The following is a 26,499-nucleotide window of genomic DNA, read 5'->3' on the forward strand; positions in this document are numbered from 1 at the left end:
GAAGCCTTATACCAGACATTTTGCTTCACCACAGGAGCAGAAATCACAGCAATTTCTCATCTGCACAAAGAACTGTGCCTTGATAGGTACAAATATAACTCCTCGCAATGTGTGTAAGCAAGCCATTCAGCTTTACTTTGTGGGACAGCCAGGAGACACCTGGGATACTGGGAATAGCAAGGGCTCTTGAAGCCTCAAACCCCAGTAACACACCTAATCCTTCCCCAACAATTCCACCAACTGGTGACCAAGTATTCAAATACATGACCTTATGGGGGCCATTTTCATTCAAACAACCACAAATGTTATGCCCTCAGGATCCTCATTTATTTCCACTAGGCCAACTTCAAAGGATTCCATCTCCCCTCTATACCACAAACTTGAATACATGGTCTCCAGGAGACTGGACACTTTATCCCGGGATCCTTTACAGAGTTCCATAATCAATCTCCCCTGGAGGCCAGACCTTAAATTGAGAGCAGTAGCCACTGAATCTGCAAAGTTAAATGCAATCGGAATAAAAGATCTCAGGATGCCAGGGCTAAGGGATAAAAATCAACTGCCAAACGCAAGATTTGGTTTTCACAAAGGACAGTGGAGCCAAAGAGCAATCAGAACAGTGTGACCACATAACTACATATACTTAGGCAGTTGGTTATTTGCTCATGAGTCAGGACAGGAACTGTACCAAAATTTCACTTAACCTAAATAAGCCAAAGAATTTGTTCTATATCCGGTGTGTGTGTGGTGGTGGGGGCAATCGGGTGTGATCCTCTATCACTCTCCATCCTTTGTGGTAGGGCCCTTCCCTGATCCTGGAGTTTGATGTCTTTGTGACTAGGCCAGAAGCCAATGAGTCCTAGTGATTTTCCTGTCGCATCCTGTCTCAGACCTGGGTTGTCAGGCATGTTCCAGATGTTGCTTGTTAACTGGGTCCTATAACGCAAATTCTGGTCCTTATGACTGTGGTGTAAGGACTCTTAATCATTGAGCCTGATCTTCAGCCCCACAAATACTTTGTAGATAAGTTATTACTAAGCCAGTAGTCCACAAAAGATCTGAATATTCTGTTTTCCCTGTGTATGGTCACTATGATTAAAAGCTATTAAATCTCTATGGTATATTAGAAGAAGAATGACTAAAGTTTCAATGTAAAAATATAGTCTTAGCTGGCCTGGGACTTAGTATGTAGACCAGGTCAACCTCAATCTCATCCATCTGCCTCTGCCTCCAGAGTGTTAGGATTAATGGTGTGTTCCACTAAACCTGGCATAAATAAACCTTTAAAAGAAATAAATAAAAGATATCATTTATGATTCTTGGGACAAATTAGCATGTAGGTAGATATGATTAAATACATCTTAAACAGAAGCAATGCTGTAACTTCATTAAATAAAAATTAAATCACTGGCTGCGTATGAGTTTCTATATGACTTTATTTTATATTCCATACACACTCAGAGGCTATGCAGATGACAAATTCTCTAAAAATCTTAATATGTAAAGTTTTTCAGATTTCCTTGAGCCTGGGCATGGTGTGCTTGCTTTTAATCCTATCAATTAAGAGACAGGGGCAGGCAGATCTCTGAATTCAAGGACAGCCTAGTCTAGAGTTCTAGGACAGCCTGGGCTAAAGAGAGAAACCCTGTCTCATGACACTCCCACCCCCAAAATTTTAGATTTCCAATGTATCTAAAAATTAACAGGGTAATCTCAAAAAAAAAAAAAAATATATATATATATATATATATATAAGTTTATAGGCCGTTATATGTTTTAATTTACAACTGGAATAGAGCCAAAGAATTTAGAAATAATTAAAATAATCCAGTGACTTTGATTAAAAAAAAAAAGAAGAAAACAAATAACCAAGGTTACTGTGGAGTTAAGGGTGCCCTTATTTCTGTTTGAAGTGAAAAGGAGATGGATGACAGAGGCCAGAGTGAGCATGATCAGTAAGTCATTGCAAACACAAGGGCAAGCCAAAGTGCTTTAGCCTTTCCACTCTTTACCAGAGGAGAAAGAACTCTACAATCAAGACATTTTGATAACAAACGCTGAATGTCCTTTCATATACCTAAAAATAGGCAGTTGAAATTAAATACATTATATAATATATACTATAAACACAATATCAAGAATAATAAAGAAAATAATCTTCAATTGGTATTTCAGACGTATACTTCCATGATCCTTGATGTTACATCTGAATTCAGCAGCAATTTGTGTTACCTGAAAAGAGTACGACAAAGAGTTGTAAGTATTTTATATTAAACTGCTAACCGATGGGCCAGGCTGTGGATGTAGCTGAGGTACAGCACTTGCCTAGCATGTTCAAGGGCCTAGATTCAAATCTTTAAGAACCAAACCAAATCAAATTCCTAAGTCATTATAAACTAAAACCAGACCTATTTTCTTAAAGACAGGAGAAGCAATTTTACATTCTGTACAATAATTATAACATATATAAAACACACATATAATATACATATATAATATCATATGTATACATACACATATCATATGCACAAATATAATGCATATATACTTATACAAAGTATCTGCCAAGAAAAAGTTTCTCTAAAATTGAAATGTAAAAAATACGGATCTAAGATACACTTGGGTCACAAAGTGAGTTCTAAAGAAGGAACAGCTGTGGGCAAAAGAGAGATGCAGTTCAGAGACAGAAGAGCTGCTGATTGGAGCAATGAAAGACGTTCAGGAAGACGTAATCTGAATAGGGCTTGAAGGACAGGGAATCTTGACATACAGAAGCAGAGTAAGGGAGGAGAAAATGGCATTGAATACATCAACTCAGTGAAAATTTCTTCTATATTAGAAGATATCAACAGTTTCATAGTTTATAAAAGTTTTTAAGTCACCAACTGCTGTGAAAGAAGAGAGAGAGAGAATGACAGGTGCATAAATATACTAGTTTTTTGTTGTTTTGTTTTTACCTTCTTTTAATGGAGTCTTAAGGGGAAAGTTCTCTTTAGATTCATGATGAAAAGCCTTAGAGGGGTCAAAGTGTTTGATGCCCAGAGCTTTATTTAATTCTCCCTGAAGTCTGAGCTCATTTTGCTTCCTTTTAAAAAGCTGAGATCGGAGTTTTGACACTTCCTGTATAAGAAAAATATAATCACTAAGGCACACAGTGATAAAATGTGTTATTGTTTTTATAGACATATTCCAAAAGTTGTTTATGCATCAAAGCTAATGGCAAAAATAACTACTCACTAAGACTGATTTGGAACAGATCTGGCAAAGTAAACAAATTATTTTAAAATTTCTTGTCCTATAGTTAGACGTACACTTTTCTGATCAAAATTGAGGTACAAATATATTGCCCTCAAATCAACTTTTGGTTTGCCAGCATTATAATCTGTGGCAGGGACAGTATAAAAAGGCAAGCAATTATGTTCTCCCTCTGGTAATGGTCCTAAAAGCACAATAAGGAAAGAAACAGCTATTCAAAAAGACCCACAAAAGCTTGTCTGGCATTTGAAACCAAAGAGCTCCTTCCCTCCCCTCTAGAAACCACACAAGAACACAGGCTTTCCTTTTTCCCAACTCCCAAAGCCTATCTAGGATGAGCCCATTTTGCCAGCAGCTCATACTTCCTGAGGTGATGTTCTTGGGCAAATATATTAAGAGTACAAGATTTCTTTTGCTCAGCCACACTGTGCAGTGCTGGAAACACTGATCATCCTTGCTCTGGTTTATAACAGTGACTCTAAGGAGATGCAAAGCTGAGAGAAATTGAGGCTATCTCTCACCTTCTTTCTGCAGTCACTGAGAACCACAGCACCAAGGGTGCCACTAAGAGAGGATTACCTGCCCCAGTCCTGTGCTAGAACACTAGCTCAGAGTCTGTCCAATGGAAATACTACAGAGTCAGAGCTGAGACTGGCCTCCTGGAGTCACAACAAATTTCACAGGAGATCAAGTCCATCACTGGACCTTCAGACTCTACAGAACTTAATTGCAGACTGGAAGCTGCAAAGATCCAACACCCACTGATCTTAGGCTCAGAGCTACTTCCCCATCATTTCACTGCCTGAGCTGAGCCCTTGACTGTCTGCGCTATGGCTTGTGGGGAATTGCATCTCAGGGCTACCTTTGGAGTTGTGACAGGCTACCTTCTGGTGCCCTGACTTGGGATTGTTTCTTATTCTTAGGCCTTCAAGGTAGTTTAGTTTTAAATAATAGGTTCCTTCCCAAGATGGCTCTGAAACACTGTCCTCTCAATTGCACAGTAACAAAACAGATTTCCTCTTTGCTGACCCATCCATCAATGGAACTGCTTTCTCATCAAATCTCAAAACTTGCTTTGACACTTTTGAGGCCATGGGCTTATACTGAGGGTAGAACTGTCACCTTTTAATTACCAGGATGTATACTAGTCTATATCAAGTTCTTAAAAAACGCAAATTAAAATCACTACATGATCCAGCTTATAGCTTCTGGGTATATACCAGGAAGAATCAAAATCAACATATAATAGATACCCATAGGGTCAGGTAATGTAACTCATTGTTTTGTATTCCAAAATAAAATATAAATTAACCTTCTAGAAGGAAAAAAATTAAATAATTACTTTTTTGAATGCTGTTTATCTTCATGGCATTTACAAAAAGGAATGGGTATTTTGTAAACAGAAATGAATGTGTAAAACTTTATGCTGTTTCCCAATTATCATAGCCATTTCTAATACTAAGTAAAACAACACTTATCTGGCCAACACTAAGTAAGCCCACAAGTTCTCAGATGAATTCTCCTCTACAAATTGTTCAACTTTTTTGGCTTTTAGTATATCTGAATACAAGTGTTATTTTACAAACCGATTTCAGTTGACTGTTTTCATCTTTCAATTTCACAACATGCTTGATTTTTTGCTTTAGATTCTGGTGACCCAGTAGCTCTGCATATGAATCTCTGATTTTATTTAGCTGTTCCTGAGTTGCACCATGTTCATTCAACAATGCTTGCTTCTCTGCTTCAAAAGCATCCAGTTGTTGCTGGAAAACAAAACAAAACATATTTTTCTACTTGTGCACCCACTGGGTGATAGTGGAGGACTCCTTTAATCCCAGCAATTGGGATTAAAGAGGGAGGTGGATCTCTGTGAGTTCGAGGCCAGCCTGGTCTACAGAGTTCCAGGACAGCCAAGCCTACACAGAAACAAACCAGAAGACTTGTGCACCCTTCTGCTCCTGCCTCACACCAGCACTATAAGCATTTAGAACATGCCTGACCTACACTTTCAAATCTTACTAATCTCACATAAAGCATAAAAACATAAAAACAATACAAGCACTATTCTCACTTTTTCACACAGAGGATAGCCTGGAACTGGAGTTACAGCCAGGAGAGAGCCACCATGTGGGTGCTGGGAAGTGAACCTGGGCCCTCTGGAAGAGCAGGTAGTATCTTAATGGCAGGACCATCTATCTCTCCAGTTCACAAGTTTAATTATAAGCAACGAACCTGAAAAGGTTTAGTTTTGTTATATAGTTCTTCGTAAAGGAGACGCCATTTATCATTTTCCATGGTTAATTCTGTCACTGCATTTTCTTTCTCTGCTTTTCTGCATGGGAAAATTAAATTTTAAAAATTTAAATTTCATTTTGTCAATTTGTTAGAAAAAAATAACACCCCACTCACTCACGGTCAAGCCTGAGTTACCTTGCTTCTTCCTCTTTGAGTTGCTTCCTAAAGTCTTCATCTTGTTGTCTGAGTTGATTTTGCAAATCAGTAATTTTCTCAAGAAATGAAGATGTGATTTCTTTAATTTCTGTTTCTTTCAGTGTTGATCTGTTCTGCAAATCTAGAAGCATCCTTAGATTTGAGAAAGAAGAATCCACTAAACATTTGGCAGTTATTGTAATTTATTCCCCCTTCTTTTGGAAAACAAACAAAATACCCCAAAAGCCAACAGAAGAAAATTCTTAAAAGTTATAATTCTAACTGGGTGTGGGACTGGACTTTAATTGCAGCACATGGGAGGCAGAGTCAGCAAGATCTCCATTTAAAGCCAGTGTGCTCTACACAGAAGGTTCCAGCCAAGACAACATAGTAAGACATAGTGAGACTCTGTCTCAAAACAAAACAAACGAAAATTGTCATTTTTTTCTGACTGATGCGTTTGTTACTCACCTTGCATATTCTTGATTTGTACTCTCAGCTGTCAATATCTGTTGCTGAGCATCTTCTACACTTTTTTCAGCCATGGCAACTTTTTCCTGTAGAGTCAGGTTCTCCAGCTTAAGATCTTCTATTTCTTTAAGTGTTGATGCTTTATAGCTTAATAAAAAGAAAGCAGTTAATACTTTGTACTACCATATACATGACAAAGGTTTGATTTTTTCTATACTTCTCTGCAGAAAAAAACTTACACTATATTCATGCACTTAGACATGAATATAAACTCAGTTCTCTGAATAATGAGTTTACATGACCTTGTCTGTTTATGCGTGTCTAGCCTGCACGTATGTCTGTGAACCATACATGTGCAGTACCCAAGGATCCAGAAGATAATATCTGATACTGGAACTGGAGTTACAGGTGGCTGAGCCACCGTGTGGGTGGCGCATAGTAACTACATAGTGAGACTCTTATCTCAAAACAAAGCCAATGAAAATTGTCATTTTTTTTTTTCTGACTGATGCGTTTGTTACTCACCTTGCATATTCTTGATTTGTACTTTCAGCTGTCAACATCTGTTGCTGAGCATCTTCTACACTTTTTTCAGCCATGGCTACTTTTTCCTGTAGAGTCAAGTTCTCCAGCTTAAGATCTTCTATTTCTTTAAGCGTTGATGCTTTACAGCTTAATAAAATGAAAGCAATTAATACTTTTTACTACCATATCCATGACAAAGCTTAGATTTTCTATACTTCTCTGCAGAAAAAAACCTTATGCACGTACGTGAATATAAATTCAGTGCTCTGGGTAATGAGCTTACGTAACCCTGTTTATGCGCGTCTATCTGTGAACCACGTGTGTGCAGTGCTCAAGGACCCAGAACTGGAGTTACATGTGGCTGAGCCACCATGTGAGCACTGGAAACTGAACCTGGGTCTTACACACCAAGAAAGCCATCTCTACAGCCCCCTTGAACTTTTTTTTTTTTTTTTTTTTTGGGGGGGGGTAGTGGTGGTGGTTCAAGACAGGGTTTCTTCTGTGTAGTCTTGGCTGTCCTGGACTGGCTTTGTAGTATAGGAAGATTACTAGATGACACTGACTGCCCGTGATGGAATTTAAGGTTAATAGAAGTCATCCTCCATTGGATTGCTCTGTTCATAAATTTCTGTGGGAAAACATTTCTCCCCATCCATATTTTCAATAGTGGGCACTACAAAGAAAAGTACCTTTCCAATTGAGCAGTAACGTCTCTAAGATTTTGCACTGTGTCACTGTACCTCTCCTGCACAATCAAGGTGGCATGTGCGTGAGCAGCATTACTCTTTTCCAGTTCGGCTTCTTTCCTAAGAAAAAGGGCAATTTCTAAAGATCAGAAACTGTGCACCATATTATCACATATGCTCCTTTCCATAACTGCTGTATCCGTTTAAAAATACACATTTATGACTTAATCTCATTGTATGACAGTTTTACTAAGTTGTTTACTGGTTTCATCTATATCTGCTTTCTATGGGAATTCTTTTCAGGTCTCCTGCAGTATGTAGCTAATTCAGGAGAAAAAACAATGAAAAACAAACAATAATCTGTAAAGCCAATCTACAGAGTTGTCAGGTCTAAAGACTGACTGAATGCAACACCAGCTAAAAGCACTTTACTGGAGTTTAAATCTGTATATTGAAACACATTATTGAAAGTACACATAGTTAAAGACACTTCACATTAAAACCTTTTAAAAGGTAGAGTAAATATTATAGACATTCTGATTATATGATTAAATCCACATATGCTGTTACTCATTCTTTTTTTTCTATTTGAGATAAGATCCTGCTATTTAGGCCACGCTGGCCTTGAACTCAGGATCCTCCCATCTCCACATACAAGTGAAAGGATCGCAGATGTCCAACCTTGACAAAATCTTGATGAGCGGTTTTGTATAGTAACAAAATAGGTTTTAAGTAATTTTCTAAATGTATACTACAAATCTCAAGTAGTTTTCAAACACTGCATATTATTAAGATGCTTTTATGTGTTTAGATGTGCACAAGAGCTTATGAAAGGCCTCTTAGAGAATATGGTGAGGTAAAAATGAACTATACACAATCCTAAGCGAGCACTCAAATTAAGACAACTGAGGAGCAAACTCACTGCACAGTAAGAACAGCTACAGCAGAAACCATCAAATGCCACTAAATGGTTTGTAATAAAAATATTTTTCCTTATCCCTTAGAAGAGTGACTTTCAGTTCTTGTTTTTTAATCTGAACCTAAAATGTCTAGCCTTGCAAAGACTAGAGACAACATCTCATAGAGCACCTAAGTGAAGGAGAATATGAACACATCAAACCTGTTCCCCTGGGGTCACACAGCTAACAAGTGAAGCTAACAATTAAAGATCTTGGATAATCAGAATTCTTTTTGCTAGAGTGAATGATTCTCAACCTTGCTTTAAGAAATGGGTTATCTACTCAACTTCTTCAGGTTCCTCTTCCCCCAAATCAGATGCAATGAAGAATAATCCCCATAATAACACCTTTGTACTACTGCCCCAGTATGGAGGAACACAAAGCCCTGCGGTGCCTCTCTGTCACCAAGCACAAAAATCCCAGAAGAAATTATTAACTTCTCAACAGGAGCGGGTGTGAGACACCCAAGAATACCTCACATTCATATCCCATCCACAGCACCTTACTTCCATGAGGAAATTTCAAGAACTTAATGAGAAACTTATTTGTAATTTAAATTCAAGAATCAAATTTCGAGGGCCAGATAAAAGCCTTTGCTATGCAGCCTGTCGACCTGTGTCTGATCGCTGGAACCCATGGTAGAGAGGACTGACTCCTGAAATTTGTCCTGATCTCTTCCTTTGCCTGTACTCACACACATACACCTCAAATAGCCATCTCACAAAAACATTAATATATTAAAAATACATGTTTTATTATTTATGTACACACATATATGCACACACACACACATTGGATTTTCGAGACAGGGTTACTCTGTCCTAGATCTCACCTGCCTCTGCCTCCCAAGTGCTGGGATTAAAGTTGTGCCACCATACCTAGCTAAAAAAAATTTTTAGGCAAATAATAAAAACTATAAGTTTCTCAATTATAAATTATAAAATTGTCACTTTTAGCTTTAATGCATATGCTGGAGAAGAAAGTAATAATAGGACTGAAGTAATAGGAAACTGATATAAAGCTGTGAGATACTACTTTTTCTACTTGTAATAAGAACGTTGTTTTGAATGTTGGCCAGCCAGTTCTGACTGTTTTACTCCTCCATTCTACCACTCAGGCTGTGCTCGTGCTCGCTGCGCTCTTCTTGCCTTGGCCTCTCAAGGGCTGGGGCTACACCTATGAGCCACTCTGACCTGCCTTCTGATGGTTACTTCTGAAGCAAGACTGCCGAGGGAGAAAAGGCACTTGTCAACCGGGATCTGAGTTGCACTCCGAGGATCCCACATGGTGAGAAGAGAAGCAACTCCTGAAAGTTGTCCTCTGACCTCCACATGCATGCAGTGATATGTGAGCTTGTGCGCACGCACACACGCACACGCGCGCGCGCACACACACACACACACACACACACACACACACACACACACTAATGAAGTGTTTGTATTCTCTTAAGGACATTTACAAAGTAAAAAGGCTTAAATGTTTTCAAATATAAAATAGATTGTTTTCATGCTGATATCTAGCAGCTTTTAGAAAATGTAGTAAAGCGCATAAATAAGTCTTTAGCTTTAGAAAAAGTTTTTTTGTATTTTCTCTCAGACAAAGGCTCACTAGTATAGTCTGGATTTCTTGAATTCAATTTGCAATCCAGACTAACCTCAAACTCATCATCCTCTTGCTTTAACCTCTTGGGTCCTGGGATTAAAAGTGTGCCAGGTAACTTTCTACTCTGACTGCCATATCTGCTTACAAACACGTGTGTACATACATGTGTAAGCATATACATATTCTTGCCATGTCTTTCTCTGTATCTCTTCCTTATCTTGTAAGATAAGGCCACCTCCATGCATGTACATGGTGACTTGGGAATTCTGAGAGAACATGCTGGAAGCCCTTAAGTCCTACGTAAAGACAAGACCCATTAATAGTACACACTCTCTCAGAAGTTCCTCGAGCCGGTTCAGCTGCTCTGCAGTTGACTTCCTTTCCTCTTCCAGCTGCTTAACCAGCCTCTCGTTCTGCTCCTCCTTCTGCTGTACCTCATCCAACTCGTCCAGGGCAAGCTTTAACTCTTCTCTAAAGACATTTTTCTCTGAAGTCATTTCCTCTTGAAAAGAGGAGAGCTGCTGCTGAAGACTGGCAGACAGTTCCTGCATTCAGACAGGTACCCACAAAATTACCTGGCATGACAGCACAAACCTTCACAGAGACAGGAATGCAATAAAAATAGTAAAGTATGGAAACTAAATTAGAAAGCTTAAAGGAAATGCAAAATATAGACACCATACTCATTTTCCCGTTTATATGTTATAATTTAACACTGTGGAAAATGTAATTTCTGACATTTTTAGTGTAAAACCATCTTTATAACTGCTTTAAAATTGTCTTATAATTATATATACTTCAATATTCTACACACGATAAAACATGTATTATGATCCCAATATTATGTAAAATGTTCAAGTTGTAAGATACACACATTAAAGTTTTATAATAAGACATCAATGAGAAAAATAATTCTAGATTTTAAGTATTAATTTTCATTAGTCCTTATCCCAATCTCATTTTCCTTCTCAGAGGTAACTTGGTTTGAGTACATATTGCCCATATATTTTTGTACACATATATACACTTTGGGGGGGGGGGGGGGGGCTTTGTTATATATTTTGTATATATACAGATTTTAAATTCATAAAAAGTTGAGCTCTTTTTAGGTCAGTGTATATTAATATTATCCTACCGAACCCCTTTTATTGTCTGTTGCCCCAAAATATATCACGGAGTGCACGGTCATTGCTATTGATTCAACCTTCACCAAAGCGTCACACTGAAATGGCTCAGATTTTGGACATCTTATCAATGAAAATCTCTATCCGTTGACTGTCATGGGGAGATCTTTACAAGTTGACTGAATTTCATTTAGAATTGTTTACCTCTATCACATGATCACATTTTTTTGTTTGTATTTTTTTTAGTGGGCTTTTTTTCTCACTGATATTGTAAGATCGTTATGTAACCTGTGGTTCTTTTTTTTTTCAATTTATTTTTATTTTATATGCATTGGTGTTTTGTTTGCATATTTATCTGTGTGAGAATGTCGAATGCCATGGAACTGGAATTACAGACAGTTGTGAACTGCCATGTGGGTGCTGGGAATTAAACCTGGGTCCTCTGGAAGAGCAGCTAGTGAATGCTCCTAAGTGCTGAGCCATCTCTCTAGCCCCTGTAACCTGTATTTTCAAATTTGTTTTTCTATTGTTAGACACTCTCTTTAAATACCTATGTCATCTACTTAATATAAACGTTTACCATTATCTGTGGCTAAACAATCAAAGTATATACATGAATGTTTTTTGACATAAAAAAAGGTTATAAATAGTCTTTCTACAAAACAAAAATAAATGTAGTAAGCTACCTTCTCTTGTTGCAGAAGTGACTGGATTTGCAATTCTTTTTGTTGCAGCTTTTCATATTTTTCTTTTTCCAGAACCAGCTTCTGTGTTACAACCTGTATCTCAGCACTAAGACTTTCAGCCCTTTCTCTAGCTTTGTTGGCAAGATCTTCTGTAAAGGAGAGCATGGAACATCCATAACTAAACACTAGTGTTAAGGGACTCAGCTCCCGCAGTCACTCATCCCTTTGCTTCAGCACAGTACACAGATCAAGCATTTCCAAAGAGGGCGACAGTTACTGATATACACAACACAGATATGCTAGCTTCGAGTTTGCACCAATTACAAACAGCTTCCTAGACTAGAAGCCAGCAACCAATACAACTTTCTTTTCAATCACAGAATACAATGTATTGAAATAATAGAAAGCATTCTACAACTTCTTAAATAAAGCACATGGATTTCTTTTTGTTATTCACAGAATTATGAAAAATGTTGCTTTCATAAACAGTATCCAAGCCTTTGCAAAGTAAGTGATAGAAATAGCACAGTACCTCTTTCTCTCTCAAGCAGCTGACATTTAACAGTCAAGTCTTCTATTTGCTTAGAAAATGTAATGTTTTCCTCAAGAGATTGCTTAAGACATAAAATCTCACGATCCTTCTCTTTCAGATCTTCTTCTAACTGGGCAATATCAAATTTGTATTTGTCCACTTGATCAGCTGCACAGCTGCATTACAAAAATATGTTGAAGAGAATTCCTCTTAAGGTACTAGCGAAACGTGTCCAGCAAAATGAGGTGCTTTTGTTTTGCATATACAAAACAGCTGACACTGAGTCCAGGGCTTCCCGTACCCAGTGCTCTATCAAGAAAGTTATATTCCCAATCAGGAAAGTTTACTTTATTGATTAATCTTTTCCTGTAATTATTCATTTACTCAATGTATATGAGTATGTTGCCTGCATGCATGTCTGTGTACCACATGTATGCAGTACTGAAATGGGTCTTCTGGAGAAGCAGCCAGTCCCACTAACCGCCATCTCCCCAGCCTGGAAGGTAATTTTAAAACTACTATTTATATTACCTAATTTCTTCAACGTATTCTAAGAGTTTTTCTGTTTCAGATTTTTCATCGATCTTTTCTTTCTCTATGGAAACACTGAAAAAAAAAATCAGAAAAAAGAAGTAAATACTTCACTTATTTATGTCAGACAAGGTAACTCTAGAGGTCAAATTTTTACCTATAATTACATGTGATTTTTTTTTCAGATTAACAATGTAGATCAACATGGGAGACTAAATTTTCTTCACATGAAAAGGCTTTCCAAAGATACTCTGTTGGAACAGTTATGATAAGAACCACAGTATACATTAGAAATGATCTTATTTTGCAGGTTTCCTACTTTCCTTACCAACCCAAAACACATTTTGTATGCCAAGAAGCTTTCGTTCCAGGCTCTATGGTGTTCAATCCTAATTCTATGTGATTTAGGATCTTCAAGAGGATCTAGTTTGAGGAATGAATGAGATTTAAATAAGACACTTCAATAATAGAAAATATATAAGGTTTATAAACGTACATAACAGCATTCAACATTAACAAAAGTTAAAATAATAAATTATCGCCAAGTTGTATGGTACAGCCTTGTAAATCTCAGCAACTTGGAAAGCAGGAGGATCTGGACTCTGAAGACTTGAGACACAGGACCTTGTTTCAAACAGGAACAAATGACGAATGGCAAATTAGCATAGCATCAGAAAGGCTGAAATAGAGCAGCAATATCAAACACTATGAATACAGAACTCCAAGCCACACTTTGCTGAAGAGTTATAAAGCAACACAGCTCTGTGTGCATGTGGTGTATCTGTAGATATGTCTCCGTATGAGTAGTGCACGTACTGATACACACGTGTATGCATGTGGGAGTCTGTAAGTGGTGTGAGACTTGTTTTGTGTGCAGTGTGTGCTCATGGAGGCCAGAAGTCAAGATCAGATGGCCTAATCTGTTGCACTTAACCTTATTTTTGGGTTCAGAGTCCCTCAATGTAGAGCTCATTGCTTTGGTTATATTGGTTGATCAGCTGGCGGCCAGCCATCTTTATAGAGACAGCCCCCGGGCAAATTTTATGTGGGTACAAGGGATCTAAATACAGGTCCTCTGGTTTATACAGCAGGCATGTCGTTCTCTGAGCCAACTCCCAGCCCTTAACTCTGAGCTTGAAAAAGTATCTAATATGCATTTTTCTGGTCTGAGAATCCCTACTCCTAAATGCTTACTAAAGAAATATAAACACACATGCTCACAAACACATACAGCATATTCATACCTGTCTTACTCAGTTGTCAAAAAAACAAAACAAAAATCTCAAATGATCAAGAATAAACTGAGAAAGTCATATAGTGAAATTAAGCTAAGCAATGAAAATAAAATAAATTACAATACACATGACAGTATATATGAATTATGGTGAATGATTTCCGTACTCTGAATCATGATAAACTTTCCCTAAATAGAAATTTATAAAAGACAGAAAATAGTCTAGGGTCAGGGAATATTTCAAGATTACAAAGGCAGCATTCCGAGGGGAGGAAATGTTTTGAGTCTGGTTAATGTTTTCACAACCTATGTCATATGAGGATATAGCTCAGTAATTTTTTACAGGGCTATAATTGGACATTAATCTTATCTTCCTATACCAGTGCTTCAGTTTGGATTAGACAACGACTTCAACATAATGATGCAAACATGTTCTTTAGGTTATTTCCTGTTCATCAAAACTGGTGATGCATGAAAGTAATAAAAGGTAACATGCATAATATTTGAAAATGATTAGGATTAACTGTCACGTAAGAGGTTAAGAAAGGCAATAAAAAAGTATTGAGTAAAGTCTTAGTAAATAAAAGCTTTCAGAGAAAGAAAAATAAATAATTGTTTAACAACCTACTGCAGCCTTAAATTAATAAAAGGAAATAATAAAAATCTGAGTAGAAATGAACAAAATGGAGACTGAAAAAAGCTCACTTGGTAGTCAAGACTGACTGACCTCTTATGCTCCTGCCTCCACCTCAGAGATGCTGCATCAGTATACCTGGTTCTTTTCACTGATCCCTTGCAATTCTTTTGGTTTGTTTTAAAGTTTCTAAGGATCCATCCTCACAGGCCTATTTTCTTTAGTTCTACCCAACCTGTTCAAGGTTCCACAGCCTCCCAACAGCATGACCAACTAGGAACAGGTTAAAAACATGAGCTTGCATGTTTGGGACATGTGCCATTCAAACGACAACAGAGGTGATCATCTTCCATAATGAAAATTATAAAATAATGATATAACAACTTAAAGAGGATGTAAATAATTCTTTATAGATGGGAAAAAATATTGTTACAATGTCCATACTCCTCAAACCTACAAATTCAATGCAACCTCTAACAAGACAAAGATACTTTTCACAAAGCAAGAACTAAATCTACAACTTGTATGAAATTACGAAATAATGAAAAACCATATAACCAAACAACACCTTGAGCAAAAAAGGGCAACCCAAGTGATTATACTACATGATTTTATATAGTGCAAAGCTACTATAATGAAGATACTGTGTTAGAGTGAAAACAAGACTATTAGGTATATTAACAGCAACAAGCACACCTACAGCACAAGCAGTGGAGACTAGAGAACCCTCACTATTGGTGCTGGGGACACTGAATCCATGTGCAGAAAAATGAGAGTAGGCCCCTATCACCCACCAGCTTCCAAAGTCAACTCAAAACGGGTTATACCCTTTATACTCAGATAGTTATACTACTAGCACATATCCAGGGCTAATGCTTCAGGACACTGGAGTTGGAAAGGCCAACTGGCTTGTGTGCATGTCTCAAAACCCCAGGGCAGAAAAAGTGAAAGCAAAATAGATAAATGTAATTATATCAAACTAGAAACATTCTGGAAGCAACTGTCTGTATGATGAAATAACCTATAGAATTGGAGAAAATATTTGCAAAGTATATCTCTAATGAAGTTTTAATACTGTGGTGGTTTGAATTAGTAATGGCCCCATCTGTGTTTGAATATTTGGTTCACATGGAGTGGCATTATTAGGTGTGGCCTTGTAAAAGGAAGTATGTCACTGAGGAGGTGGGCTTTGAGGTCTTATAAGGTTGTTAGGCCAAGGGTGGCAGTCTCCTGCTGCTGCTTGAAGATCCAGATATAGAACTCTCAGGTCCTTCTCCAGCACCATGTCTGTCTGTGTGCTGCCATGCATCCTGCCATGATGATAATGGACTAAACCTCTGAACTGTAAGCCAGCCCCAATTAAATGTTTCTCTTTATAAGAGTTGCTGTGGTCCTGTGCACCAGGACTGCATATGGTGCAGATACAGGCAAAATGCACACATAAAGATAACTAAATAGATCTTTTTAAAAAAGACTGAAGTTAACAAGTGCTGATAAGGATATGGAGGAAAAGGAACCCTTGTACACTGGTGAAAGTAATTTGGAAAATTATGGAAAACAGAAGTTTTTCATAAAAGAAAATAAAAACTGAAAATAAACTACTGTAAAATGAGTGAACATTTATTTTGCCTGTTTCAGTTGTTTTCTCAGAGGCTTTTTGCTTCTGTCTGTTAACCTAGACCAAGTCCTGGAAGCTTCTAGCCTCTGAACAATCTAACCTAGGCCTAGAATGTTTTCAGCCTCTGAAACTTACTGCTTAATAAGCTCATCCTTTCTTGTTCTTTTTTTAGCTCACAGCTAGCTGGTTCAACTCAGCTGTTCTGGCTCAAACTCCTCTCCCAGCTGACTTTTTCTATCTGGCTTCTCTCTAGGACCCTGAATTGCTCTGCTTGGCTTCAAGCTAACTCCAGCAATGCCTTTTAATCTTCTGGCTCCTCATTCTCTGGCTTGTTCTGTCTTCACCTGTGTCTAGCTTGTTCTCTCAATCAACCTCTCTCTGTAAATCTCTCTCTCTCTCTTCATTGCCCCTTAAAAGTAGCTTCCCTTAGTAAGAGTTGGGCATATCCCATTCTGTCATATCTTTCTCTGATTCGTCTTTATTTCTGCCACTCAATTAGACATCACTTTCAAACATGGGTGCTTCCTTCTACAAACTAATTCACTTTCACAGTTTGGGATTAAAGGTGTGTATCACCAAGCCTGAACCTACGTTTTTCTTGCTCTGTACCAGGCTGGCTTTGAACTTAGATCTGCTTGCCTTTGTCTCCTAGATTAAAGGCATGTCTGTATCCCAGAAGGATCACATAGACCTACAAGGTCTTTGGATGTGATCTCTTGCCAGAGCAGCCATGTTCTGAATTAAAATACCTCTACAAACTACCATAAGATCAACAATCCTACTTGTGTGTAGACAGCTAAAAGAAACAAAATCACTATACAGAAGTCATGGCTACCTTCAAGAGCATTACTTACAAGAGCCATGTAACAGAAACCAGACATCTATTCAAGAGATGAATGGAAAAGGAAACTGTATCAAAGATATACAAAGGAATAGTATATAAGTGTATAGAAAGTGAACTTTGTGACATCATGGATGGAACTACAGTTCATTATGTCAAGTGAAATAAGGGAGGCACAGAAAGACAAATCCTACAAAATTTTGGAATTAAAAAAAAATTGATTATCATAGAACACTGGTTACTGAAGCTGGGAAAAACAGGGGAAGGCCAGCATGGGAATGGTTGATCAATGGTAACGTTTGGTCAATGAGTTCTAATATAGAAGTTGGTGTGCTACAGTAGGGTGAGTGGATTGAGTTTTGTATAACAATTCAAAAAGCTAGGCTGTTTTCATTATAAGGAAATGAGAAGACTCATACTTCCTCATTAAACAACATGTATGTACATTAAAACATTGCAGAACCCTGTTAATAGGCACAGTTTGGTAGAACAGTTACGTAAAGGAAAAAGAATAAGAAATCATCACATTTAACAATTTTTTTCCTTTTGCTACTTACAGTTTTTCTTCCAGTTGTTCAATTTTCCCCTGAGACTCTACGAGGTCTCTCTGAGTGGCCTGCAGTTTCAGCTCCATGCCTTCATGTTTAGCCATCATACTCTGCACAACAGAGATAGCTACATTAGGAAATGAGCAACTCTTAGGTCCTTAGAGTCAACAGACAGGATACACACCAAATGTATCACTCACCCTCATCCTTGTTTCTCTTTTATTTCTAAGTTTCATCAGTTCTAGGCTTAGAGTTCTCATATTCTTTTGGTGACCATCTTCAGAAAACTATAACAAACAAATAAAAATTCAGATGTTTTTCTGCTAAATCATATTACTTAAGGTTGATTGTGGCATAAGATGCCTGTATATTTGCATTGCAGAGATAAAGGCAAGAGGTCAAGAATAGCTTGGGTTTCCTAAGATCTTGTCTCAAAAACACAAGAATTCCTTAAATACTGACTAATGTGCCTGTCACTGGAGCTATCATGTGTAATATACTTTGGCAGAGAGAACAGCTTTGACCACAAGTACTGACTGTATGCCAGCACTATTTTCTCCTTTCTTCCTTGATTTTCTAGCCTATTTTGATACAGTCTAAGTGGCCAGTTACTGTTATATGCTGGAAAGATCACTGCAAAGTTGAAGACAAGCCCAGAACGACTTGTGGAACTATGTTTGCTAAACCAGCCTTGGCTACCTGGGACACCTGCAGTATGCAGCATGTGGGGCCTAGTCCGGGTCTTCTAGGTCAGAATCTCGCTTGGGCTCTAATACACTTTTTACTCCCTACATAAAGAGCATGTACTCCCTACATCAAAGCCTAATACAGGCCCTGAATAAATGATGAACTCAACTCAACAGTGACTTGCTGTCTCTTCTATTTCTCCCAGTGGTTAATAGAACCATATTATATTCTCTAGTATATATTACTATGTTATTTACTTATAAACATATGCATTAAGCACATTCGGTTCATTATTTCCTACAACATTCCCTGAAAACCCTTAGAAGAGTGTTTGTTTTGTTTTGTTTTTTTGAGACATGATTTTGTCATAGGCTGGCCTCCCACCTATATTCCTTTGCCTCAGCTTCTGAGTATCGTATTACTTGTATGTGGCACTATGGCTTTTTTCCAAGAGAAGACTGTAAAAGTGACTTCAAAACGTAAATTCTGTAATAGTCTTTGATGGTCACATTTACTGAGGTGTTTCAAGGGTTGAGAAAATAGCAAATATCAAAACAAAAAGCTGCTTTTCATTTAGCCCATTATATGCCAAGCCCTTTAATAATAACTTTTTTAAATGTACAAATAATCCTACAGAAGTAGGCTACTATTTAAAGTAGTTAATAGTAATAATGTAGTTAATGTAATAGTCACAGTTAGACTAATGGCTTGCCATTGCCTACTACATGCTATTCAGAACCGTTCCGGCCTAACCAGTGAAGACACGAACTTCTACACCTGCACTGTAAGTGAATAAAGAGCTGCAACTACACCTGCTGTTTTCACAGGCTTAAACTGCCAAACAATTTGAATGTGAAGGCGCTTAATAACCATTCAATTTTGAGTTATCATGAGGTTCAACTACCTTAGATTTTAGTAGCTCATTGGCTCTGGTTAGTTCAATAAGCCTTTTTTCCAGGGAAGCATTACTTGCAGAGAGAGATGTTTTCTCTCTGACTGATGCATTTAGCTTTGCTTCTATCTTCTCCAACTCAGATTCCATATCTTGGATCCGTTTGTCCTGAGCACCTCGCTCTTGCAAAAGAACACGAATCTGGGAAGAAAAAAAAAAAAAAGATAGGATTGATCTTACTGGTACCAGAAGACAGGAAACCTACATTTTGATAAGATGTTCAGATATTCTTACTTTACTTGCTACTTGAATATTTACTTTATGACACATCTTTTTTTTTTTAATTTATTACAGTTTATTCACGTTGTATACTAGCTGTAGGCCCCTCCCCCAGTCCACTGATGGGGAGTGGTCCTCTTCCCCTTCCATGTGACCCTAGCCTATCAGGTCTCACCAGGACTGGCTGCATTGTCTTCCTCTGTGGCCTGGTAAGGCTACCTCCCCCTCCCTCAGAGGGAGGTAATCAAAGAGCCAGTCACTGAGTTCATGTTTGAGACAGTCCCTGTTCCCCTTACTAGGGTACCCACTTGGATACGGAGCTGCCATGGGTCTTATGACACATTTTAAAGATATGTATAAATATAGAATAGTTAGCATTTGAGAGGTGGAAGCAGGAGGATCTCTGTGATTTTCAAGCCAAACTGCTCTGCCAGGCCAGTGGGAGCTACATACTGAGAGCCTGTCTCAAACATCAGCACAGAGACAGATACACATAGAGACAAACAAACAGCACCAAAACACAATGATTTTTAATTGCCATAAACTCACAAGTGTAAGACAGCTCTATTTAATCACTTAAAAGTTGTAAGAATTCTTATTTTCTTTGGTCCTATTTACACAAATTTAAATTACAGCTTGAAGTGCTAAATGTTTAAGTCAAGAAAACAGAGTCCGAAGTAGAATTTCCTAGACAGCAGTGAGAAGCCAGTTTTGTTGTTTCTACTAGTTGAACAACAGCAGCAAAAGAGGCTAATATGTGTCAACAGTAAACATAAACAAAAAGAAACAACATATTCAACATGTCTGGGGATGGCTATGGAGCCGACTCAGTGGGTAAAGGGCTTGCCGCTCAAACATGAGGATTAGAGTTTAAAGGTCCCAGATCCATGTAAATGCCAGCCAGGTGCTATGGCCCTCTTTTAATCCCAGCACTTCAGGTAGAAACAGGAGCTCTCTGGAGCAAGCTAGCCGGGCAGACTAGCTGAAATGGCGAGCTCCGGTTCTGTGACACTCTGCTTCAATACTTCAAGGTCGGGAGCAATCGAAGATGATACTGACACCCACATCTATGCACATGTGAACATGCATATATACAAGTATGTATGTATACCACACACCAGTGCTAAAAAAAGGGGGGGGGCAGTGTTGGGTAAGCTTGCCAACCTAAAATCTGATGCAAATAATTAGTCTCAACCTTGGCACTGCCACTCACTCATCCGCAATGTAACTCAGCCAATCACTACAAGTGTAAGAATCTACAACACCCTCACTGCCATGGAGCCTCAGGAGAGACAGTAACAATACAGCAAGTGAGAGACCAGTGACGAGCCAGGAACCATTCCCTAGAGGTTCTGATATGAATGTTTATTTCCCGTAAGTTGAAAGTGTGGCTTACCTCTTTTTCTAATCTCTTCAAATCTTTATCATTCTTCTGAGGCTCCTTCTGTTTAAAAGTCAAAGGACAATTATGAGTTTACACGCCACAAATGTCACAGCCCAATCTGATATTTGACTATTTATTTTTGGTTCTTTTCCAAATTAAAAAAATGAATTCACATGTATGTGTATTTTGCCTGAATGTATGTCTGTGGACCACATCCACGCCTGTTAACTGCAAAAGCCAGAGATGAGCACTGAATCCTCTGGAACTGGACTTATAAACTGTTGTCAATCTCCTCGTGAGCACTAGGAAACGAACCTTGGTCCTCTGAAAGAGCAAACACTGATCTACTTCTTTAGCTCCTAATTTTCAGTCTTTTAAGACATCTTACTTTGTAGTAAATACTGGCCTTGAATTCACAATACAACTTTCAAGTGCTGGGACTGAAATCGTGCACAATACACTCACCTTCGTGTCTATTTTAAACACTGTAGAGGGTCACGAAATATTAGCTTTTTGTTTTGCTCTTTTTTTCTTCTAACTTTCTGTGGTCAGGTCTCATGCAACTCAGGCTAGCCTTGAGCTCTCTATGTAGCCAAGGCTGGGCTTGAAGTCTTGAACTCCTAGTCCTTATTCTACTACTCAAGTGCTAGAACATCAGAGGCCTATGCCACCATTGTCAGTTCTGTTATGAAGAATTTAATCTACTACTGCTCAACAGTTTGAGTAACCTCCTGTTAGTCATTGACATTTTTATTTTTCTCTTTTTTTCACCAATACTTATCCTTCCCCACAAAAAAGCAGACAAACAACAAACAAATATAGCAATTCCAATGGGATAATAAAAAAAAAGCATGGCATGTTTGTAAAACCTTATGTAATTATCAGATTTATCTCTATAATTTAAAGAAATGGCTTTCCTCCCTTGGAGACAGGGTTCCTCTGTGTAGCCTTGGCTGTCGTATACTGGCTTTGTAGACTGGGCTGGTCTCAAACTCACAAAAACCTGCCTGCCTCCGCCTTCGAGGATTTTAGGTGTGTGCTACCATGCCCAGCTAAGAATTGGCTTTGTGACTGTGAACTAAAAGCACATTTAAAGAGACTTACTAATAACACAGGCAGAACGTAAAACCTGATAGAATTCTAATGATACTTATTTCATTAATTAATAGATTTTTAACTGCAGCTCCTGGTGCTGGGACCTGAAGTCAGATCTCCTGAAGAACAACAACTACTCCTGTGCAGCTAACTTTCTAGGCCAGCTTACTTATAAATTTGAGTTCACACTTAGCCATTTTGATCAAATACAGTATCTTGCAGTTAGATAGTCAATGATGGAATGAATATAACAGTTGTCTTACAAGTGGTTCTCACCTTTGACACCAAAGTCTTTGCTTTTTTAGTGGAAGCAAGCAAGGTAGAATCTTTGTCAATGTGAGGATTTTGTAGAGATTCTGCAAAAAAAAAAAAAAAAATAAATCTACATAACCATTGATATTTACATGTTTTAACCAAATACAATGAAATTTCCAAACTTCTCACTGCAGACAGTAATTGAAGCATGGTAAGCTTTCTTTTAGATTGTACATTTCAAATAATTATTTGCACAATTATTTGTTAAGGAACCTACAACCTTCCTGATATTTTTTTTTTATTTTCAAAAACATAAACTTGTGTATGTGTCTGTTTGGGGCTATGTGCACTTGACTGCCAGTTACAACTCAGGCCCTCTGCAGGGGCAATATGTGTTCCAAGTACCGAGTTAGCGCTCCACCCCTTTCTTCATCGTCCCATATTCTGACAGAAAGAATAAGCAATTATCAAAAGGGAAACTATCTGTAAATACCTTGCTTAATTTCCCTTGTGATATACATCATTCTGTACTTGATTCTTTCACAAATATACCAAATAAGGATATTAAAATATACCCCGGACCATGAAACTCTAGGCAAAAGCATTTTAAAATTCCAATAGTGTTGTCTATCATGTTAGGTTATAAGGCTGTTTGACCATTGTTTAATGATCCATTACCTCTTTGGTTTTTAAATCTTTGTGATTTCTGAAAAGACACCGGTCCTTTAGATACTTCTGAAGTTTTAACATCATAAGCACCTGGAGATGGAGCACAACCTACAGAAAACACAAAATAGCAATGTATCACTTAATCTTATTAATACTATTATCATATTAGCAATGCCTATGATAAGTATCTATGATCTTAAGTTAAACCAGTGGTTTTCAAGCTCTCTAACGCTGCAACCCTTTAATATATAGTTCATGTTGTGGTGACCCTCAACCATAACCTATTTCCATTACAACTTTGTAACTGTTATTATGTTACTGCCACGAATTATAATGTATATAATATGCGATCCCTGTGAAAGGGTCATTGGGCCTCGAAGGGGTCAAGACTCACAGGCTGAGAACCACTGGTTATACACATTGGAAGAAGAAGTAACTGAGGAACTGCTTTCATCAGATGGGCCTGTCGGTAGTCTACCGCTGGACTGGTGGTCCTGGGTTGCATAACAAAGCATGCCAAGCAAAGCAAGCCAGTAAGCAGAACTCCACCTTTGCTTCGTTCAGTCTCTGCCTTGAGAATCGACTCTAACCTGGGAGCCAAATAAACTCTTCCACTCCACCCCACACACAGGAATGCAAATGCTGACAGTCTGAGTCTATTGTCAGTCATTGTTGATGAATTATTATAAATTGTTCCAGATAGACTGTGATTTCTTTACTTAATATTCTTTCTTCCCTGTCTTGGTCTCCCTTCACAGAGCTCCACTATGTAGCTCAGGTTCACCCTGAACTCACTGCACACTCCAGGCTTGACTCCATGATCCTCTCCCCACCAGCTTCCAGGATGCTTAGATCACATGCAGCATGACATCTAGCCTCACTGGGCCTTCCTTTATCTAGCACATTTTCCTCTTTCAAAGTATGTGCCAGGTGATAAGATTAGGGTACTACCATTCAAAATGCTTCAAAGTTGTTGTTGTTTTTAACCTTGTCAAGTTGAAAACTGTATTACTCAAGCTTTTCCACAGAAGCATCTCTCAGAAGCAGAGAGTAAGGGAGAATAAGCCCGTTTTCTATATTTTGAATGGAAAACAGTAGCATCAATAAGAGCTTGTCAGTGCAGTAAAAGCCAGGCTGTCTGAGACAAACACTCTCTCCCATTTTATTTTAGCCACAAGAAAAGAAGCAGGTGGGATGAATAAAATTTTGGACCTCAGAATTTTGTCATTTTATAAAGTAAATACAAGAGACTATGTGCTTTATACAAATATGTTCCTGGCTTTCTTATGCATGTAGACCTAGACTTGAACACTGAAAATCAGCCAAGTGACAGCACAGGTGCAGCTAAGAAATGTAGACTATTTGAAGGCACTTTTAAATGTGCCCATTTCATCTCTTTGGTGTCCACATAGGTTTGAATTTTTTAGACATAAAATTTTTTCTCACTTAATACAATAAAATCAGCTAATAACATAATGGGCCAAATGAGGGTTTTATTACATTAAATACAGCCTCAAACTCCCAGACTTTTGTATTTTCTTGTCAGCCATTTAGAGTTTATAGTCGACTTCCAATTTTGTTCAGCCAGTTCTCATTTACTTTCCAGAACTCAATCTGGATATTACCTCTAGCTTTATCAGAGTCCCAAAATCAGAAAATTCTCATAGCACCTTCTATCTTTCCTAACAAATAACTTCTTATGGTTTCTTAAGGATTTATTTATTCTATCTCCACACCAGACAAAACTTCTTCAATTAGAGAGCAGCTTCTAAGGCTTCAGTATTTAGCTCATGGTTGTGTTAAGCAGTATAGAAAACAAACTTGTTTGAGATGTGGGATGGACTATGCTTTTGTAATTAGCCAACTGTGTCTGACAATATACAGAAAATACTGTGCCAGATACTTTGCAGAAATATGGAGAGCACAGTGAACACAAAACATTAGAATCCTTCCTTTTTTCCTGGGATACTTAAGTTTCCTTAAAGGATTTGAAGATTACGGGATTAGAAGCTGCTGCTACTGACACACAACATCTGGCAAATGTTATTCTTGAAACTGTAAGTCTTAACTATTGCTCCTTAAAACCAAACAGCAGCTGAGCCATGCGTGGTGGTGCAGTTCTCTTAAGTGTCAGTCCTTGGGAGGTAGCAGCTGGAGCTCAAGGCTAGCCTGGGCTACATGAAACCCTCTCTCCAAAAAAAAACAAGAGTCCTCCCTCCTCTGTAGAACCTAAATTATTTGAAAATCTTGGGAAGGGTGCTGCCCTTGAGCTGGATTAATCTAATCATTCACTTGACCTTGTGCATACAGTGCTGTTGACAGAAATCAAAAGATGGAGTACTGACTATTAACACAATATATCACAGAGGACATACAATGGCCTTTGGAGTACTTTGGTCATCTGGCTGCTCAAAGCCTACGTTCCTGACCTTACAACAGTACAGTTGTACTGTTAGCATCTATCACTATCCAAGGCTCTTAGTTACTGTGCACATACACCACAGTGGTTAAGAGCACAGGTTGTATCCATAGGAGGCTGTCAATTAAATTCTGTCAATTTAATTTTATAACAGTTTATAAAAACTGCAGCACAGGCCACTGGGCCTGGAAACATCTATTTATTTTTCTGTCTCTCTCTCTCCTTCCTCCCTTTCTCTCTTTCTTTTGTTTTGAGACAGGGTTTCTCTGTGTGTAGCCCTGGCTGTCCTGGATCTCATTTTGTAGACCAGGCTGGCTTAGAACTCACAGAGATCCTCCTGCCTCCCAAATGCTGGGATTAGAGGCGTGTGTAAAAATTACTTTATTCTAACCTTTTGGACAGTACCACCATCTACACTAAAATTACTATGCCATGTACAAATCAAGTTATAGTGTTTCATCTTTAAAATAACTGAGTATTTCTTAAGGATGGTTTCAAGAGTGGAAAAAGAAACCCTAGGACAGCTGTTATTACTTAACTAATTACTCAGTCTTCATGCTTTTACAATTGTACATAATGACAAAAAAGATGATAACGAAAGTAACATTTTTTTTTTTAAGTACGTAATACCCGCCAACTCCCAACCTCCTCCCCTGCCCCCCCCACCCCCACCCCGCAACCAGCTGTAGTTTCTCCACGGTGCTGACGGCTTCCTGGGAGAATTTCACGCCTGCAGGCTGCCTGTGTGGGGGAGGGACTGAGTTCACTCGCGTGAATTTGAAGGGAAACAGCACCCCAGCCCTGATCTGGCTTCCGGACGGTTGAGGAAAAGAGGGGGCATCCCCTTCCCACCCTGCTCCGGCACCCGTACGCACCCGACGGGTCATTGAATCTTTTCAGGGGCGCCTTAGGAAAAGACATTCTGACACCCGGGTCCAGACCGACGTGAAAGCAACCAACCACCTCTGCAACTGTCTGCTCGCCTGGATTCAAATTTACCCCAACTTCCCCCCGCGTCAGCCAATCAGAAAACCTGAAGCTAGCTGACCAATCCCGCATGGGCCAAGGCGCAGGCGCACTACGCTTCTCCCGCGCCCAATCGGGAGGTGTGTAAGTTTAAGGCGGTAGCCAATAAAGGAC

The 26,499-nt window shown here is 38.5% G+C and overlaps 1 protein-coding gene across 1 annotated transcript; it reads right to left on the reverse strand.

Annotated features, from left to right (window-relative positions):
* Positions 1 to 1,424: 1,424 nt before the first annotated feature.
* Positions 1,425 to 26,347, reverse strand: Hmmr (hyaluronan mediated motility receptor). The gene is made up of 19 exons (XM_055604406.1): positions 26,235 to 26,347; positions 22,950 to 23,048; positions 22,293 to 22,372; positions 20,934 to 20,981; positions 19,271 to 19,459; positions 17,880 to 17,966; positions 17,689 to 17,789; positions 12,805 to 12,879; positions 12,274 to 12,449; positions 11,742 to 11,890; positions 10,262 to 10,476; positions 7,371 to 7,487; positions 6,682 to 6,828; positions 6,157 to 6,303; positions 5,686 to 5,838; positions 5,488 to 5,587; positions 4,842 to 5,018; positions 2,958 to 3,120; positions 1,425 to 2,232 (listed from the first exon to the last, which is right to left on the reverse strand). The coding sequence occupies exons 1-19, from the start codon at positions 26,278 to 26,280 to the stop codon at positions 2,213 to 2,215; spliced, it is 2,289 nt and encodes a 762-aa protein (XP_055460381.1). The 5' UTR covers positions 26,281 to 26,347; the 3' UTR covers positions 1,425 to 2,212.
* Positions 26,348 to 26,499: the final 152 nt, after the last annotated feature.

Source organism: Psammomys obesus, unplaced genomic scaffold (assembly GCF_907164565.1).
Source record: "Psammomys obesus unplaced genomic scaffold, mPsaObe1.curated_primary_1811, whole genome shotgun sequence".
In the NCBI taxonomy this organism is placed as follows: Eukaryota; Metazoa; Chordata; class Mammalia; order Rodentia; family Muridae; genus Psammomys; species Psammomys obesus.

Bases quoted from the DNA above. Each gene is read 5' to 3' on its own strand.
- Hmmr (XM_055604406.1), bottom strand. From the start codon at position 26,280: ATGTCTTTTCCTAAGGCGCCCCTGAAAAGATTCAATGACCCGTCGG. The intron at 12,450-12,804 runs GTAATATAAATA...TTTGTAATGCAG, and splicing joins GAATACGTTGAAGAAATTAG to CTGTGCAGCTGATCAAGTGG. The intron at 11,891-12,273 runs GTACTGTGCTAT...TCTCCTTTACAG, and splicing joins GCTGCTTGAGAGAGAAAGAG to AAGATCTTGCCAACAAAGCT.